Consider the following 18,961-nt stretch of genomic DNA (forward strand, 5'->3'; position numbering starts at 1 on the left):
AATGTAATTTCTGTTTCAAGAAATAAGCCAAACCAATGGAGAAAAATTGTAATGTACCAAAAATGTCCGTGAATCGAGATGGTGCTGCTGTCTGTTCTGTCGAAAACCATCCAAACAGGTTGACAGCAGTGGGATTTTAGGAACTACAGCAAGCTACCAGAACCATGTAAAAACAAAGCTCTAGCTTTTTTCCTCTGTTTCACCGGCAGTGAGTGTTCACTGTATTTCACTCCGTGTACAAGGCAAACATGAGTTTTTAAATCTTACCTACTCTGCCATGTTTATTGGAGAGAAAGTAAGAGGAGAGCAGTAGAAGATGAATTAATCTCTCCATGGATTAGCACCACTCTACCTCTCTGGTATCCTTGCACCCTTTCACCCCATAAGGACACTAAGATCCCAAGATGCCAGCTATCTTGGGGTTCCCCAAAATAAATAAAAAAAATACTGCTGGAAGCAGGGTGTTCTCATATAGAGCACCCCTTCTCTGGAACAAATTACCTGTTTCAATTGAGGTGGCTGATACAGTTTGGAAATTCAAAGTTATGTTAAAAACCTTTTTGTTGAGTCAGTTATACGGCTGCCAAAGTGTGTGTGTACTTTTACTGAAAACCTGAGGTGTGTGTTTGTCTGTATATTTAGTCATTTAGCAGACGCTCTTATCCAGAGCGAGTATATGCATCAGAGCGAGTATATGTATCTGTGTATATGTTTGATATGTAACTTTTAAATTACAAATAAATAATCTATATGCAGTGGCTGTCCTAGCACATTTGGCACCCAGGGTGCAAGTTTTCCCCTGAACAGCCCCCCCCCCCCCATCCGGCCGCCGCCTCAAACAAGCCAAGGACAATGGTTGTGCAATACCGCAAACGCACTACCTTTTTTATGTCAGCAGAGAGCGCCAAACACAAAAATGCCACCCCTCTCTTAATGACAACCCGTCTGCCCTTGACTAAAACCGCCCCTGTCTATATGTCTGCATAGGTATCATATTACTTGAATTTAAAAATAAAGTAAACCTGTTCCTGTATACTGTTATTGTTTCTGTTTCTAGTTGAAGACGACAGGGGACGGGTTATTCTTCGGGTTATTTCATCTTCCAACCGAGGGGGGCAGGAGCTGTCTTAGTGTCTAGGGCTGCATCAAAGACCTTTTGTGGTCTGCTAAATTGCTGCACTAGTCCACACTTGACCGGTGGGGACCTCGTTCTTAATATCATTGTAACTGTGTGTTCTCCTTGCATTCTCTAATTCCTGTTCTCCTCTCTCTGTCCTCCGTCCAGTAACTACACAAGCAACAGCTGCAGTGGCTTAAATAGAAAAAAAAGATATAATACAAAATTGCAACATAGGCTAAATATTAGGTCAATATAAAGGTTTGAGTCTATGTTTATGAAGTTCCCCTCCTGTATGGTGACGGGACACCTGTGTGAAGTGAAATGGGAAAATCCACTTCACTATTGGCTCAAACCAAATCTGTGTACCCCCACTTATACAGTACCAGCTGGCACTGAAGTGTTTGTGCATGAAAGCCTCCTGTTCCATGTGAAACAATGCTCTCCAACAGGAGAAATGGACTAAACCATAACACAAGGAGTTTATTTATTCAAAATACATTTAATACAATTAATAATAATTAACTTAATAATAATACAAGTGTCAATACATTTGTAAAGAATAACATGAATATACAATAAAACCTTCATTTTAAATGTTTTATAGACAAATTGTTAGGTTTGTTAAACTGCAGTGGTTATGCAGAATGCTGCTCCTCCATTCAACCCTTCTATCCCACTCTTTCCCTCCTCAGCTACTTTCTCTGTCCTGCCCACCTTCATGTCTTCACTATGGTTCTGTTCTTTCTCATATTCAAAGTAAGTTTTGGAGGGCAAGAAAGCAGCCTCCTCTTTCTGAGTAGCCCCTGTCTCCCTCTTCACATCTTCATCGATGTACAAAAGTGGTGCCTCCTCCTCCCATCGTTGGGCCTCTACTGACCCAGGTCCTCCTACCCCATTATCAGGCCCTCCGCTCCCTCCGTCAGTCTCATTAGCAATAAACGTGCTGAGAACCACCTCTGTCCCGTTGGCCTCCCTGTGATTGTCCTCCAGGTTTCCTCCCTCCTTCACACCATCGCATTCCTCTCCTTCTCCGTTTCCCAGGTTCACTGGTCCTGCCCATGCATCCTCCTCTGCCATTTTCTTGCGCTTGGACCTATGCCCATTCCGTAGGTTGGAGCCAAAGTGCTTGGTCCATTTACGTCTTCTCAAGTTAACAAACAAGTAGAGACACATAACTCCAGCCACAACTATCACACCAACCAGAGTGGTGACAATAATTGACCATAATAAGCTTGGTTTTAAGGGATCTTCAATTAGGACTGAATCCAGTGATGATCTAGAGGTGTCTGTCGTGCTGGGGTTAGAGAACCTGCCTGTAAGCATACGCATCACAATGGGGGTCGTTGATTCTGTTAACAGTGTGGGGGAGCCCTCTGTGGAAGGAGTGGTGGTTTGAGAAGACCATGCAGTGAGGTCATTAGTCAACAGCTTCTGATAGGTGGTTGGCAGTAGGGAAACCACAGTTGGCAAAACGTCTTGGAGCGTAGCGGGTTCAAGTGGAGTGGTTGTGTCCAATGCAGGGCCCTCTGTTGCAATGTGGGAAACTTCCGTTGTAATTTTCACTGAAAAAGTTGTGGACACTTTAGAGACTGGCACCAAAATTGTGGTGCTTTTAGCATCTATTGAGCTCACTGGGATAAACACATGGGTGGTGGTTACTTCCCAATTAGTTTCGTCCATTTTCTCAGTTGGCACTGTGGTGGTCTTCTCAGGAGTAGGTGCTGCAGTAGTTGATATTGTAGATGCAGGTGATGTCACCAGAGGGGGTTCAGTAGGTACCGTTGCTGAGGTAACATCTAACGGTGTAAATGTTGCCCCGTTGTCAAACATCAATATGATCTTGACCAAAGAGTCTACAGTTATGGGAGCTGTCATGGTGGCACCCACAACTGTGGTGCTTTCAATGTCTTGGGCAGGGAGACCAGGTAAAATTAGGAAAAGAATGACTGGGAAAAGAATGAACTCATCATTCTTCATCAATGCCATAATGTACCAGGACAGTAAGGGTTCACAAAAGGTCAGAGAGCATAAAGTTCCTTCGAAGTTATGATTTTTTCTTTCGTATTCTCTGAATACAAAACTCTCCCTCTCTTCCACTTGGAAGTATGAGAGGACTATTGTTGGTGAAAATATGTTTTCACTGTGCCTGAACACAAGGGACTTCAGTGTAAACCCCTATCTTCTTCTCAGCTCAGTTTTGTTCAAGTTGTGATGTATTTGTGAGCAGATTCTTTAGGCTAGAAAACTGCAACCCTTTGCTTCCTCTTTACCCACCCTTGTTCTGTTCTCATCCCACACTGTGCCGAGCAAGTGATTGCAGTATAAGTTGTTCAAACAGGAACATGACTGAAAGAGAACAGGATGAAGAGGAGAGGGAGACATGAAAGTTTAATCAATCATCTCACCTTTGTCACTGGCTGGCCTCTTTAAACTATCAGTGTTGTTGTACAGATGCTAAATGCTAATTTGCACCAAAAATGTAAGGAAGTAATTACTAGTGCCTATTACTTACAATTACCTTAGATGTTTACTGGAAACATTAAAATGGAACACAAAACCTTCAATTACTTAAGTCTTAAGGTATGGCCTTAACATACTGATTATTTAAGAATGAAGGCAGTGGAAGACCACTTAAGTGAAAATTGTACTCATGGCGCTACCCAAATGTTTTAAAACAGCAATCCAGCTTTCTCCACTTTTCTTCCTATGATATTGAATATCCACATCCATCCATCAAAGCCATAAGGATTAATATTCAATTATTTATAGTCTCTGCAAAGCTGAAAGACTGTTCACACAATTCACTTACCAGTGTCTTCAAAAGACGAGCAGTTAAAGTTGCAAACGTGCTGAAAAGCCACGATAACCTTATGGGCACGTTATGTCCATTATAAAATTTTAAAAAATCTATTTTTTGTCTCTCTTCTCGGTATCTGTCCCCGTTTTTTGTAAGTCGCCTATCTTCTCAGTCCTGTTTTTGAAACTGCAATACCAAGATAGGTGTGGTTGGAGAGGTGCCAAGTAATTGTGTGCCTAAATACGTTTGTGCTTATTTCTCAAGAAAAGGAGAAGTTAACATTTTTCATGGGAAGCTGTCAAATTGATTTAGTAGGATGCATGTTTCATGCAAGCTCAGCACATGAATATACGTTGTATGAGTATTTGTGTCTGTGCTTTTCTAAATGTGTTTGTCTATACTTGTATGTATCTGTGTGTGTGTGTGTGTTTGTGTGTCTGTTAATGCTACAAAGGGCGGAGGCCATTTGAAAGTGTGAGAATGTGAAGGAAGTTTTTAAATGTCACATGGCAGTTTATTATCCGTCACACTTTGTCAATGCGTTTGTAGCCAGTCACCAGTTAGTCAAAATGTTATACTTGTGACATCCAATGTGCCTTTACGGCACTAATCTGCACTATACATGCATCTATTTTCTGATCGATTTCTACTCCAAGTCAAGACCATAGGTGCATTTTGTAGCAGCAAACCTATGACAATGGAAAATTATAAAAATGAACATTCCGGATCAATGGCATATTTATAAATGCCTACTTCAGACAAATCATAATTGCAAGAAATAACGTGTTTAATAGAAACTACTTCATGGTCTAGTAGGTAAACTTTGACTGGAGATCAATATAATTCCTCAGCCACTATTTCTAAGCATAGGTTTGTTAGGTTGTGTCTGGATTTGCTTCAGCAAAGTACAGAACAATTTTAAAAACTCACATGAGTTTGTTATCCAGTTGAATTGACTTTAAAATGTTATGTTAAGCCTAACATGTACAGCAGAATGTCTTAAGAGATCTTGACATTATTTCAGCTTTATCAGCTTAATGACATTTAATAGCTAGAGGCCAAAAATTGAATGCTATTGAAAGAACTATGTTTAAATTAAGACTAAGATGGCACTTTCAAAGACTAGACTTTACTCCTGCAGTCTAGCCATAGTCTAGAGATAGACTGTCTAGGCATCTGGACTTTGGCGTTATGTTCACTATACAAGCTCCCATGAACACCATACGTATGCCATTTAATTTGACTGCGACTGCCTTTATGTTTGGCTACAAATAGGTTGTGTTTTGTATTGATTTGTATTTAATTTTTATTACAAATTGGTTATTTTACGATTAGATGGTTACAAGTTATTGGTTCTCTTTGTACGTGTTTTACACACACTTGGGCAATAATACACTGAGCAAAAATACACTGGGCTATCAACTGAACATCAACCTAACATATGCTTTTGAACTAGGACAAAGAGGGGTCTCTGAGTCACTATTTAAGTAGGGCTTGCAATGCAATGGGCATGCCACTCTATGCCTAGCATCTGGGGGTCAATTTTGTATACTTTATTACAGGTACTTGTAAATGCAAATTTCACAGTTAGATTAGTTTATTTATTTCAGAGTTAGATTACTTTATTCCCAGCTTCATATCAAACAGTCCTCCTCACATGGTGTTCCAGTACAAAACATCCAAAAATAAAACTTCGAATAATATTTACAAGATGCCTTTGGTATTATCTGGTTTCAATGAAGTAGCATACTACAAGAATTCAAAAGAAATCTGAACTCTACTCTTTCATTGTCCGTGCAGACACATCACAGTAATGCTGTCTTCTTCATTTTCACAGTGAGTCTATATCTGTGTCTCAGTTAATGCTCTCCCATTCACATACCAAAATTCTGTAATGTCATCCAGTGTCACTTTAGGCTGAGCCCAAAAGCCCTCCCCATCTCCCCCTCTCCCATTTTCCTTTTTTCTTCCCTTCTCACTGTCTTTCCCCCTGTTGTCAAATTCCATTGTTGCTCCATTGGCATACCAAAATTCCACTCTCTCCTCCACCGATGACTTCTGGGCCACCCACAAACTCTGCATATCCACACCTTTAGCAGTTTCTCCTAGTCTACCACTTCCCCTCCGACCCCTCTCCTTCTGGACAGACAAGCACACCCACAGAAAGATAGTCAGACCGAGAAAGACAGCAGCGGTCACTCCGAGGGCCCACAGAACAATAAAACAGATCAGCCTAGAGGATCGAAGAGGTGAGGATGTCCCGTTTACATCTTTGCAATGAGGTACAGTACTTTGAGGGGGTAGGATGCCCATTGCATTTTTGGCTTTGAGAAGCAAAGTCCTGTTGTCAGCTCTTCTGTTCCCATCTGAAACCCCTACTAAGTGTTTCTGTGTGTGTGTTCTAGACAATATGTCCAGAAATGTGTATTTTATTTGTGAGCGTGGCTGAGGATGGTTACTTAAATTAAATGAATCCTGATTAGAATGTGTGACAATGCTGCTATGTAGCAGTGCATCTGTATTGGTGTCAGGGTCATTATCTTTGTTTAGGTGCTTTACTGCACCATCTAACCGTAACCCATTCACATGAGCACTTACTTTAACATGGTCCTTGGGGTATTGTAATTTGATAGTTGTTCTTTCTGCTCCTGTCATTAGATCTAAAGTGTCTGCACCTGTCACTATACTGGAGGGTGAGACCCCCTCCATATTGTTACTTAACCCAATATCTGTGTCTTTGTTTGGATCTGTCTCTATGTTTGTTGACGTTTTTGTCTTGATCTGTGTCCATTTGGTATTCTTCGGGATACTATCCACCACAGGCATACTTCCCAAGTCCGCAGGGGTGTGATGGGCTAATCCTGTTGGAAAAAAGTTCATTTCAACATCTGATTTTTTTCCCTTTAAAGCTATGCGTTCATTGCTCGCTAGAACTGTTGAAGAAGCATTGGTTTCGGTTCCTCCAATGTCTTCATGAGTTGTGTCGTCTACATTTTTGTCAGTTGCTAAACTGATGGCGAACCTCTCTTGAATACCGAACATGTCCCTCTGGGTATTTAAGTAGTCAGCAGTTGACTGGGATGAGTGTAGATGTTGTTCTGTGTAAGCATAGCTCCCAAGTTCTGATGATTGTGTGGCTTCTGTCTTATTGGGGGTTTCCGAGAAGAGATTAAGAGTGGCAAGGAGGTGTGGAAGGCACAGCAGCAGAAGATTCTGAAACATTTTCATTATTTGTCTTTTAAAGGGAAATGGAAAGGCTGAGGAAGAGAGAAATCAAAAGTTAGAACACAAAACAAACGGACACTATCTAAATCCTCAAAAAACTTTTTTTACTGATAAAGTCAAATGTACAATTGTCCATTTAGAAGTCAAGCATTTACTGTTTGACTGTTTGTATTGTTGTAAGAATGTATCCATAACATGAACAACAAAAGAGCACAACACTGAGAATAAATCTTCACAATATACAAAATAAAAAACATACCTATTGGCCCAATATTGTCATCTCACTGCGTATTCTTCTTTCCCAAGTCATTTCCTCTTTAAAGTTATTGGTACAACCCCCTGTTGCTTCATGGGATATCTCCACCAACCAGCCGCATATCACGGTTCTGATGAGGAAGAAGTTTGACTGCAACGTGACACAGTTGACTGGTAAGGGCAGGATGTGGTTTGTTACACCGCCCTCAACCTCCACTGCAAATCCTCTGAGGCGTCAGTACGGGCTGCAAAAAAACAACACAACTTCTTGGTGATTCTTTATATTCAGAGATTTGACTGCTGATATGAAGACATGACACTTGGTTGTGATTATGTGACTAGACAACAGTAGATACCAGTGGCAACTGGTGACTAAAATGTATATTTATATAAATACTTATGTTCAAGTTATGTCCTTTTGTTCAAATGTAACAAGAATCGAACTAGCAACCGAATACTGACAATATACAACTAAGGTAAGGTAAAACACACAAAATGTATCACTATCTCCCTTAACAAACACAACATTTCCCACAACAAACACAAAGAATGAATATACAAGGGGGCCAGGTAAAGACACATTTTATCACTACGAGCTTTGGATGTTAATAAACCTTGTGCGTGCATAAAGTGTCACTAGAAGCCAGTCAGTCCAACATATTAACTTCTTTTGGCGAATGCAAGTAGCTAGTTATTGTTAGACGAATACAGGAAACGTAAATCATAAAAAAGGACATTTTGAGAACCTCCTCTGCCTTAATTAACCGGCCAAAGTCCTAAATGAAATGTAATCTTTTGATGTGTATAAATTTGCATGTGTAATCTAATACTACATTGTATGACTCTCTCTCATCTATTGCTTTACCACCATTTTGTAACACGTAAAATACAGAGGTAGAAAATTTATGAGATTTGGAAAATGAAGTCTCATAAAGTACATTAAATGTATGTATTGATGTCCTGCCCTTAAGAGAACATTAAGAGCCCATCCTCTTTTATAAAGTTCATAGTTCTCTGTAAGGTCTATACATTTGTTAGGCAAGTGCAGGGATTCAGCCATCAATTTGAGATAAGTTGTAGGAAAGACATCATACTCAGAGTGTGAAGGGTTAAGGAACATAAGTTAAAACTGAAAACAGTAAAAAACATACTGCATTTTATTGATGATGCTTACTAAATGGTGCCCTCTACATGGCGATGACAAAATGGCAATGTGCAGTTCTTTATTTTGTTGTTTCAGAGACACATGAATTTCAAGTTGTCTGCATAGCCAGTTTACTGAAGAACTTTTTATCTGTGTCTATTCCAATATGTAATGATAGTGTTCCATGACACAAATCTGTGTTCTAGAAAGAGTGGTCTGGAGTCGCAGAGGTCCAATAATATCAGCTTTAATGCAGCAGTTGGAAATCAACTAGTACAGAGCTCTGGTGTTGTCTACGTTTCCCTACCCGCAACAGAGTTTGGGCTGGTTCACGAAGTCCAACTAACTATCTGTCCCTGCCCAGCATATATTATACAGTGCAGTGAGATCAAAAGATGAAAAGAGGGTTGAGCTTTCTCATGCATTAGGGAGTTGTTCTTGCCGGTGGTCCCATCTGCTCGGGTGCCGTCTCAGTCCGGTTTCAAGATTGCTTCTGGAAGAGATTAAGACAAAAATACAGCCTGTTCCCCACCCACATCCTGTGTGAGATGCAATGTTTAAGCCTAAGCAAACTTCTAAGTTCATAAGACTTACCTTTAATAAGCACAATGCCTAACTTTAATAAGCACAATATATTCTTTATTACGTAAATAATCTTCAGCTTTCCCCCTTCCTCTTCTCCTTCTTCTTGTGACTGAGCCATGTGGGGGATCCACAAAGACAAAGATATGCCTCTATCCACATGAAAGAGATGGTGAACACTGTTAGGCAACAGTGCGGGTTCTCAGCTTGGCCAGGACCGCGGCATCAACCCAGGGCTTCTGATTTGGGAAAGACCGGACAACCTTCTTGGAGACAACGTCATTGATGCAGTGTTGGATGTAGCTGGAAACAGTGTCTGTGTATTTGTTAATGTCCCCATCTGCTGCCTCCTTGAACATCAGCCATTCAGTGGTGTCAAAGCAGTCCTAGAGGATCGCCACACTCTCGTCACTCTATAGGTGAACTGACCTCTCAACCTGACCTGTTTAAACTTTTGTTCATATGCAGTGGCGGATTTAGTGAATTGGGGGCCCAAGGCAAAGACAGACATGGGCCCCCTTAACTCTTATTCTCACTTGTTTCATTCATAATTATCAATATAATAATAATAACTAGAGGGTACAAACACTCTCTTCTGATCTTGTTGATGCAAGAAACAATGATGTCACCGGTGGACACAACAGTTTTAGTGTTGCCTTGATTTGAGAGTTTGTTGATTCTTGTGACCCCCCACAGCTGCCCATGCAAATTCCTCAGACCTCAAATGTGAAGTCACAACCCCTAACAATATTCACCATCTCTTTCATGTGGAGAGAGGCATATCGTTGTCTTTGTGGATCCCCCACATGCCTCAGTCACGAGAAGAAGGAGAAGAGGAAGGGTGTTAAAATGTAAGCCTATTTTATATGTTCTCAGGTTACATGACTGTAAATATTATTTACTCCTAGCGACACAAGAGGGCGCAAGAGCACACAATAATTAATGTGATGAATGTTCATGTATTGTATTATGACCTAATGGACTTCCCGTACATGGACACTTTTATGCGTAACGTCTTTTACTTTAAAAGTTAGTTGGCGCTCAACCCAACCGGCAGATGGCCACATTTCATTGTTCTGGAATAAATGTCCTATAATGAGAGAAGTCGTCAGCCTCCTTCAAACGCATCGTCAGCAGCACCACTCTGATGATAAAACTCAACAGGTTATCGGCCCAGGAGACGTTTGGAGGAGAAAATAGTCGACGAAAGCCAAGAAAGTTGCAACGGATCGCATGCTGAGGAAGGCTGCTAACCTGAGGAACCCCGATGCCAGAGCAAAGGCTCCTTTAGAAATGATACACACAGATCTTGCAGGTCCAATAGCCACTGAGTCATTAGATGGGTACAAATATGCACAGTCTTTCACCAATGATTACTCAAATGCAGTATTTGTTTACTTTCTAAAGAAAAAGAGTGACACAGTGCAGGCAACTGAAAAATTCCTTGCAAATGTATCCCCTTATGGGAAGGTGAAGTGTGTGCGATCTGATAATGGAACTGTGTTCACAGGTGGTGATTTCCAGGCGCTGCTGAGGAAAAGCTAAATTAGGCATGAGACGACAGCTCCGTAATCACCACACCAAAATGGAACAGCAGAACGTGGGTGGCGTACTCTTTTTGAGATGGGCAGGTGCATGCTAATTGAAAGTGAGTTACCAAAACACCTTTGGCACTACGCAGTACAAACAGCAGCAACGGTACGCAACAGATGCTTGAACAAGCGCACAGGGCTGACTCCTTACGAGATGTTGACAAACAAAAAGCCCAATGTGTCCAGAATGCAATGATTCGGGTCTGTTTGCTACAACTATAAGCAGGAAAAGGGAAAGCTTGACTCCAGGTGTGATCAGGGGCGTTTTGTGGGGTACGATAAAAATAGCACAGCATATTTGGTGTACCACCCAGATACAAACAAAGTGCAAAAACACAGGCTGGTGAAATTTGTGAGCAAAACAGCTGCAGAAAAACAAACACAGACAGATGAGCCAGATCTCAATGATGACAGTGTGGGGCACAGAGTCAGGACTAGGGGGACGCAGGGGGTCAACAGGAGTGCAGAAAAGGCTCTAGAGCAAAATGAACCCGGTAAAAGTCCACATTGCAATAGTCCAAGGGCAGCAAATGAGTCTACTGAGCATAATGAAACTGTTACAAGTGTCAATCCTGAGAGTAGGCGGTATCCAACTAGAGAAAGGAGGGCACCAAATTACCTAGACGACTTCGTGAGAGAAGACAGTGATAGTGACGGGATGCATGTCACAGTAGACTACTGCTGCAGAGCAGTTTGTGGCATTCCGCAAACTTATGGTGAAGCAATGCAGTCAGACAATTCAAAAGAATGGAGAAAAGCAATGAATGAGGAAATCCAGTCTCTAAATGAGAATAAAACCTTTACCCCGACAATACGACCCGTGGGCAAGAAACCAGTGGGGGGTAGGTGGGTTTACGCAATCAAGTCTGGTGTAGATGGGAATGACCAGGACAAGGCTCGATTTGTCGCCAAGGGCTACAGCCAGAAAATGGGGGTAGACTATGGGGAAACGTTTTCACCTACAGCAGACCTAACTAGTGTTAGAATTGTGATATAGAAGGCAGTGCAGGAAAATGTACTGGTCCACCAAATGGACGTGAAAACCGCGTTCTTACACGTCCCCATCGACCACAAAATCGACATCAATCCACCAGAGGGCTATGAAGAAAAAGAGGGTGTAGTCTATAGGCTAGAGAAATCACTTTATGGTCTCAAACAGTCTGGAAGAAACTGGAACAGGGTTTTACATGATTGCTTAACTGAAAATGGTTTCACACAAAACCAAGCTGACAACTGTGTTTATTCCCAAGAGTCTAAAGAAGGGAAATTAATCATAATTGTGTGGGTCGATGACTTGATCATCACTGCAAGCGATGAAAAAGGTGAAAGGGATGCTTGCAGAGCAACTCAAGATGAAAGAATTGGGGCAACTCAAACATTTTCTTGGTATTGATTTTAATTTTACTGATGGATGCATTAAGATGTCACAAGAGAAGTACATTAACAAAATTCTACAGCGTTTCAACATGTCAGAATGCAGGGTGAGAGATACTCCTTGTGAGCAAAAGCTCGAATACAGTAATGATGCAGTTAAAATGACAGATATCAGCATGTATACAGAGGCCGTGGGAAGTCTGATATACCTGACGACCTGCACTAGGCCTGATCTGAGTTTTGTGGTGAGCAGGCTGTCACAGTACCTAGCTGAGCCTACAGAGGAGCAATGGGTTACTGTGAAGTATGTCCTGCGATACCTTAAAGGTACAGCAGGCAAAGGTTTAACCTTTAGGAGAAGCACTGAGAATCTTGGTATAACAGCGTACAGTGATGCAGACTGGGCAGCTGATATCAGTGATCGCTGCAGTACCTCAGGATACTGTGTTAGTCTTAGTGAAAACAGTGCACTTGTTTCATGGAAGTCAAAGAAGCAACCTACTGTTGCACTTTCCACATGCAAAGCAGAGTATATGGCACTTGCTTCTACTATTCAGGAATGCCTTTACCTAGAACAATTACTGGAGAATATGGATGGTTACCAATACACACAAACGGTAATACGCGAAGACAATCAGGGGACGATTGCTCTTGCCAGAAATCCTGTAAATAGAAAGCGTTGTAAACACATAGACATTAGGTATCACTTTATTAGGTCTACTGTGAATGAGGGTAAGGTGAATTTAATGTATTGTGCTACTGATGAAATGGTTGCTGATGTGATGACGAAGCCTGTCAGCAAGTTCAAACTGGGAAAGTTTGCAGGTCTTCTTTTTGGTGACTAATATGTGTAAGCCAAAGGTACACATTTGTTTAACTTGTTTTGGTGTTTTTGTGTTACCAACCTGAGTACAAGTGGGAGTGTTAAAATGTAAGCCTATTTTTTATGTTCTCAGGTTACATGACTGTAAATATTATTTACTCCTAGCGACACAAGAGAGCGCAAGAGCACACAATAATTAATGTGGTGAATGTTCATGTATTGTATTGTGACCTAATGGACTTCCCGTACATGGACACTTTTATGCGTAACGTCTTTTACTTTAAAAGTTAGTTCGCGCTCAACCCAACCGGCAGATGGCCACATTTCATTGTTCTGGAATAAATGTCCTATAATGAGAGAAGTCGTCACCCTCCTTCATACGCATCGTCAGCAGCACCACTCTGATGATAAAACTCAACAAAGGGGGAAAGCTGATAAAGGACACCCCCTGAAGAGTATTTACGTAATAAAGAATATATTGTGCTTATTAAAGTTAGGCATTGTGCTTATTAAAGTTATGTCTTATGAACTTAGAAGTTTGTTTAGGCTTAAACATTGCGTCTCACACAGGGTGTGGGTGGGGAACAGGCTGTATTTTTGTCTTAATCTCTTAATTCCAGAAGCAACCTTCTTCCAAATCGGGCTGAGACGGCACCCGAGCAGATGAGACGCGCCGGCAAGAACAACTCCCTGATGCACGAGAAAGCTCAACCCTCTTTTCATCTTTTTATCTTACTGCACTCTATAGTATATGCTGGGGCAGGGACAGATAGTTAGTTGGACTTTGTGAACCAGCCAAAACTCTGTTGCTGGTAGGGAAACGTAGACAACCCTAGAGCTCTGTACTTGTTGATTTCCAACTGCTGCATTAAAGCTGATATTATCGGACCTCTGCGACTCCAGACCACTCTTTCTAGAACACAGATTTGTGTCATTGAATACTATCATTACATATTGGAATAGACAGTAGGGCTGTCCCCGCTTAGTCGACTAGTCGATATTCTGGTCGATATGCTCTTGGTCGACTAAGATTTTTTTAAAGATTTTTTTTTGTGAGATCTGATTCCCGCTTGTGTCATCATTGCTGAATTAACGACATGTTCAACAGAAATCGTAGATTATATTATTAAAGACAAATAATCAAACTCTAAAAATATATAATTTAAAACAAAAGGTGTCACTGTTTTCCCTTTCGTTAATCTGCGCTTTGTTTTGGTTTGGTATTTTGCACACGGCACGAGCACAATTGGCTGCAGAACTACTAACTCTGCCATAGCCTATTTTATCAGTGTTATTAGTCAAAATGGCAAAGAAATCAGTGGTATGGCAGCATTTCATTAAAGTACATTTACAAAGTACAGGGTGACTCGAAAAACGTTGAATGCAAACTCTGCCAACAACGGTTTATTTTTCATAGTTGGTTGTCGAATATGATGTAGCCTACCACCTGAAAAACGTAAGTTGGTCTAGCCCTACTTCGCTCATGCTAATGCCCTGGGTTGAAAAATGAATTTCCCTTTTATAAGAATCACATTCAAATCGAATGACATTATCTTCTCCGGCCAAGACAACAAAATATTTCTCTGTTGCAACGTTCCCCACTCAGCTTCTACGTAAGTTTGCATGCTGCAAGTTCAGGCAGTGATAAGCGCGCTCTGATGATTTGCATGTGAAACAAACAATATTTTTAATTTGTAGTACATTGTAAGAGATACTAAATACCATCGGCATTCAATTACAACAGGACTGGTGATACGAGTCTTATTATTAGTAGGCCATTAGCGGCTGAATCTGCAATGTCCAGCAGCCATTGAGTCAGATCGCGAAAATGTTTGTACGTTTTTTTTTTAAGCGTTTCAAAGTTTGATTAGTCGATTTTCAGTAGTTTTTGTCGAGTCTTTGTCGACCAAAGAAAATCTTAGTCGGGGACAGCCCTAATAGACACAGATAAGAAGTCCTTCGAATGGTGACCCTGACGCTGAAAAGAGGGAATCCAGAGGGTTCCGGCCCGACCGACGGATCGGGAGAGACCCCCATACACTGGTACAAGGAGGCAGACGTAATCGTCGGAGGCGCCTCAATATGAAAAAAAAGGTAAGCAGACACCTGTTAATTCAAAGTACTGCTATTCGGAACTGAGAACCAAATGCAAATGATTACTATGTTTCATTGTACCTAGTCAAACCAACATTATTGGGAAATTAACCGTTTTTATGATTCAAAATAGTGCTTGAGATTAAGTGTCCTAAAAATAGTTAGTGCTTGAGGTTAAGTGTCCTCAAAATAGTTATTGCTTGAGTTTAAGTGTCCTAGACATAGTTAGTGCTTGAGGTTAAGTGTCCTCAAAATAGTTAGTGCTTGAGGTTAAGTTTCCTCAAAATAGTTAGTGCTTGAGGTTAAGTGTCCTCAAAATAGTTAGTGCTTGAGGTTGTGTCCTCAAAATGGTTAGTGCTTGAGGTTAAGCGTCCTCAAAATAGTTAGTGCTTGAGGTTAAGTGTCCTCAAAATAGTTAGTCCCTGAGGTTAAGTGTCTTCAAAAGTCCCAGAGGTTAAGTGTCCTCTAAAAGGTTAGAGTCCCTGAGGTTAAGTGTCCTCAAAAGGGTTAAGTGTCCTCAAAAGGGTTAAGGTCCCTGAGGTTAAGTGTCCTCTAAAGAGTTGGTGTCTTTGCCTGGGGCCCTCATCACTAAATCCGCCATTAGGACCAACCACCGCCTTGTCGTCCTGGTCAGCCAGCCCCAGCAATGGCATTTGGAACCCTGTCTTTTGGTTCTCCACAGCCGGGACAATGATCTGGTTGCACAAGGACCTGATACATGGGATAGAGCAACAATCATGTTGATATTGATATAGCACACACTTGAGCAAAATAGCGGAAACCTTCTTAGTCCAGTACAACCTCCTGCAACGTACGACTGGATTCTGGTGCAGCACTACTTTTCCCCGCACCCTTAGGGCGTGGGAGGTTCTCTCGATGACTTTGAATGGTCCTGTCCATAAAAGTACAACAGGCTTCCCCAAACATCTGATGATGTATTGGGGCAGGTGGGGCAGGGTCTTCAAGGGGAAGGGGGGGGGAGGGCAGACCACTCCTATGTCTGATGAGGCATAAGGGCAGATGGGGCAGGGTCTCCAAGGGGAAGGGGTAGATTATCCAATGAGAAAGGGGGGGACAGGGTCTCTAGGGGAATGGGGCCTTAGAACAGTGGTCTGACTCGTCCTGAAGCAGAAAAGTGTTACAGTCCCAGCTTCCCCTTATCTCCCATGATCAAGCAGTAACTGAGTCAAATGAGATGCAAACAGTTGAACACCAGTGATTAAACACAGATATTGAAATCAAGAACCCATTTGAGGATTTAAAGTGGATATTTTTTTCAATATCCAAGTTCAAATAAATCCCTCCTTTCACACACTTTTAGGGTGTGACAACAAACATAATTTAAAAATATCCCATTACTGATTACACAATGTTGACATACAATTCAACAATAATGATGAAACTATGCAGCATTATGGCCAAGTGGTGAGGACACACTGGATACAGTGGGAAAACCCTAATGATGTTATAGGGGAAAACCCACCGTCACTCCACAGAGTGGACATTCGACATCCATGTAAACATGGCAGACCTGAACATTCTCACAGGCCCCCTTTACCACATACATACAACTTTAGCAAAGCTTTTTAGAATTGTAATATAGAAAAAATCCAATAAATTATCAAAATAAATTTAATTCAAAATGTAACTGTCAAACCAATCTCCTGGTTTAACTCCTCCACTCTTTGGGTTAGAGCTTCACCTGGAACAGAATTTAGCAGAAGATATCTATTTTCTAGTTAGCATTTTTTATTAAATTGGTTAACCATTTGATTCGCCTCTTCATCATGCTATGTGAAAGGTTTAACTTGTGGCTCCGGCGAAGGGCGGCTCCGTTTCCCGTGCTGCTGTTGTGCTGTCCAAAAGGGGGCTCGCATTCAGGAGCCGACCACGAGCACTCGTGGCATATCTGGCATATCCGAGGAGCGACATTTGTTTGCAGGTACCATCGTGAATCACGTTCAGGTTTCTCGGTGCACAGACCTGTTGGACTGGCGTCTGATCGAGTGCGGGGTGTAGGGTTGGACATATCGTGCAAGGAAAATGCAATGTGCACGTTTCTCAGTTTACAATACTATGGGCATTAATGCTTTGCTGCACAAGCCCGCATTCGAAGAAGCAGCCAGAGTTCGCTAGGTAGCTGCTAGCCATTAGTAGTGTTACTGTTACTAAGCCGCCCTGTTTGTCACTGCTTGACCGAGCCGAACAGAAGTGCTTGCTGTATTCGTGCCGTTTAATTTGATTGTTAGAATCGTGGAGAAGATCCAATCTACTCGATCGCGTTTGATGACGTTCTTTCAATTCCGTGCAGCGGTATTATGAATACAGTGGAAGCACTGGAGTACATCGTCCTAGTGACATTTTAAGTAGCCTAACAATGGAGACGGCAAACGTTGTTGGTTAATAGCAGTAATAGTTTACTAAGATGCGTCCTGTAAAGGAATGAATACACAATGCTAATCCTGCTGCAATTCCATATACTAGTTATGTCTCTTACTTAATTAGAGACAAATATAAAGTCCCATGACATGCTGTTTTGAATGCTTTATGCAGGCCGTAGCGGTTCCCGTTCTCAAGATGGGGCCGACGAAGGCAGCCACAGTAGCTAGGTGCGCTCTGTTTTGTTTTGTCTTATAATTCAGTGTTCTGCCAAGATTTCCGGGGTTCTCTAACAAGAGAAGAACTTCTAAACATCAAGACTACAACTCCTGCCGATTTATTTCCCACTTTTCTGCTCCCAGCGGCAGAATTGGTGGGAATTATAGTCAAAGCCGCCCTCGGCTTTGTCCTAGCAGCGAAGCGCCGTAGAAGAGGCAAACGAGCTGCTTCATTCATACTGGTTGGCGTCTACATGCCCCCTCAGGCTAGCGCCAACGAGGCTCAACGTGTGCTCGCTAACCAGATATTGTGCGTGGAGCATGAAAATCCGGATTCCTTGGTTATTGTGCTAGGCGACTTTAACAAAGGCAATCTCACTCAAGAACTCCCCAAATACAGACAACTCATCAAATGCCCTACCAGAGAAGGGAACACTTTGGATCACTGCTACTCTACAATCAGTAAAGCATACCATGCGGTTCCCCGAGCAGCACTGGGTCACTCAGACCACGCCATGGTCCACCCGATTCCTGCATACAGGCAGAAGCTAAAGCGCTGTAAGCCTGCAGTGAGGACATCGAAACAGTGGACCAGTGAGGCTATGGAGGATCTGCGGGCGTGCTTGGACTCTACTGACTGGGATATGTTCATGACTGCCTCCAACAGTCTGGATGAGCTCACAGAGGCTGTGACATCATACATCAGCTTCTGTGAGGACTGCTGTATACCAACACGCACCAGGGTGAGCTACAACAACGACAAACCCTGGTTTACAGCTAAACTCAGAAGGCTGAGGCTGGACAAAGAGGCCGCGTTTAGGAGTGGGGACAGGGACAGTTTCAAGGAGTCGAAGAACAGGTTTAGCAAGGCGGTGAGAGACTGTACTCAGAGAGGCTGAAGCGCCAGTTCTCTGCTAACGACTCTGCTTCTGTCTGGAGTGGGCTCAGGCAGATTACCAACTTCAAGCCCAGAGCCCCCCACTCCACTAACGACTCTCGTCTGGCCAACGACCTGAACGAGTTCTACTGTCGTTTTGAAAGACAATGGGACAGTCCTGTACAACTCCTTTCCACCCGTGAGGCCTCCCCCCTCCCCCCCTCTACAGTGACGACCCTCTCTATTCAGGAGAGAGAAGTGAACAAACTGTTCAAGAGACAGAACCCCCGCAAAGCAGCTGGGCCGGACTCTGTCTCTCCAGCCACCCTCAAGAACTGTGCTGACCAGCTGTCTCCGGTGTTTACCTACATCTTCAACACCTCCCTGGAGACATGCCATGTGCCAGCCTGTCTCAAGTCCTCCATCATCATCCCTGTGCCCAAAAAGCCCAGGCCAACTGGACATAATGACTACAGACCCG

General features: G+C 42.3%; 1 protein-coding gene and 1 long non-coding RNA gene across 3 annotated transcripts; one reads left to right on the plus strand and one right to left on the minus strand.

The window, feature by feature from the left end:
- Positions 1-1,017: 1,017 nt before the first annotated feature.
- Positions 1,018-7,490, minus strand: LOC146253705 (uncharacterized). Its single transcript, XM_084678544.1, has 2 exons — positions 7,402-7,490; positions 1,018-7,174 (listed from the first exon to the last, which is right to left on the minus strand). Exon 2 carries the CDS (start codon positions 3,104-3,106, stop codon positions 1,742-1,744), a length of 1,365 nt encoding a protein of 454 aa, XP_084534670.1. The 5' UTR covers positions 3,107-7,174; positions 7,402-7,490; the 3' UTR covers positions 1,018-1,741.
- Positions 7,491-9,358: 1,868 nt separating this feature from the next.
- On the plus strand, positions 9,359-13,794 carry LOC146253706 (uncharacterized). 2 transcript variants are annotated; one of them, XR_014731873.1, is made up of 4 exons: positions 9,359-9,542; positions 9,820-9,974; positions 10,288-10,438; positions 10,634-13,794. It is a non-coding gene; the product is annotated as an uncharacterized LOC146253706 (long non-coding RNA). The 2 variants fall into 2 exon arrangements; XR_014731872.1 differs by having other exon boundaries at positions 9,359-9,974.
- Positions 13,795-18,961: the final 5,167 nt, after the last annotated feature.

Source organism: Hypomesus nipponensis, chromosome 17, assembly GCF_054491055.1.
Source record: "Hypomesus nipponensis isolate SF chromosome 17, ASM5449105v1, whole genome shotgun sequence".
Taxonomy (NCBI): Eukaryota; Metazoa; Chordata; class Actinopteri; order Osmeriformes; family Osmeridae; genus Hypomesus; species Hypomesus nipponensis.

Coding starts and splice junctions, on each gene's coding strand:
- LOC146253705 (XM_084678544.1), bottom strand. CDS start 3,106: ATGGCATTGATGAAGAATGATGAGTTCATTCTTTTCCCAGTCATTCTT.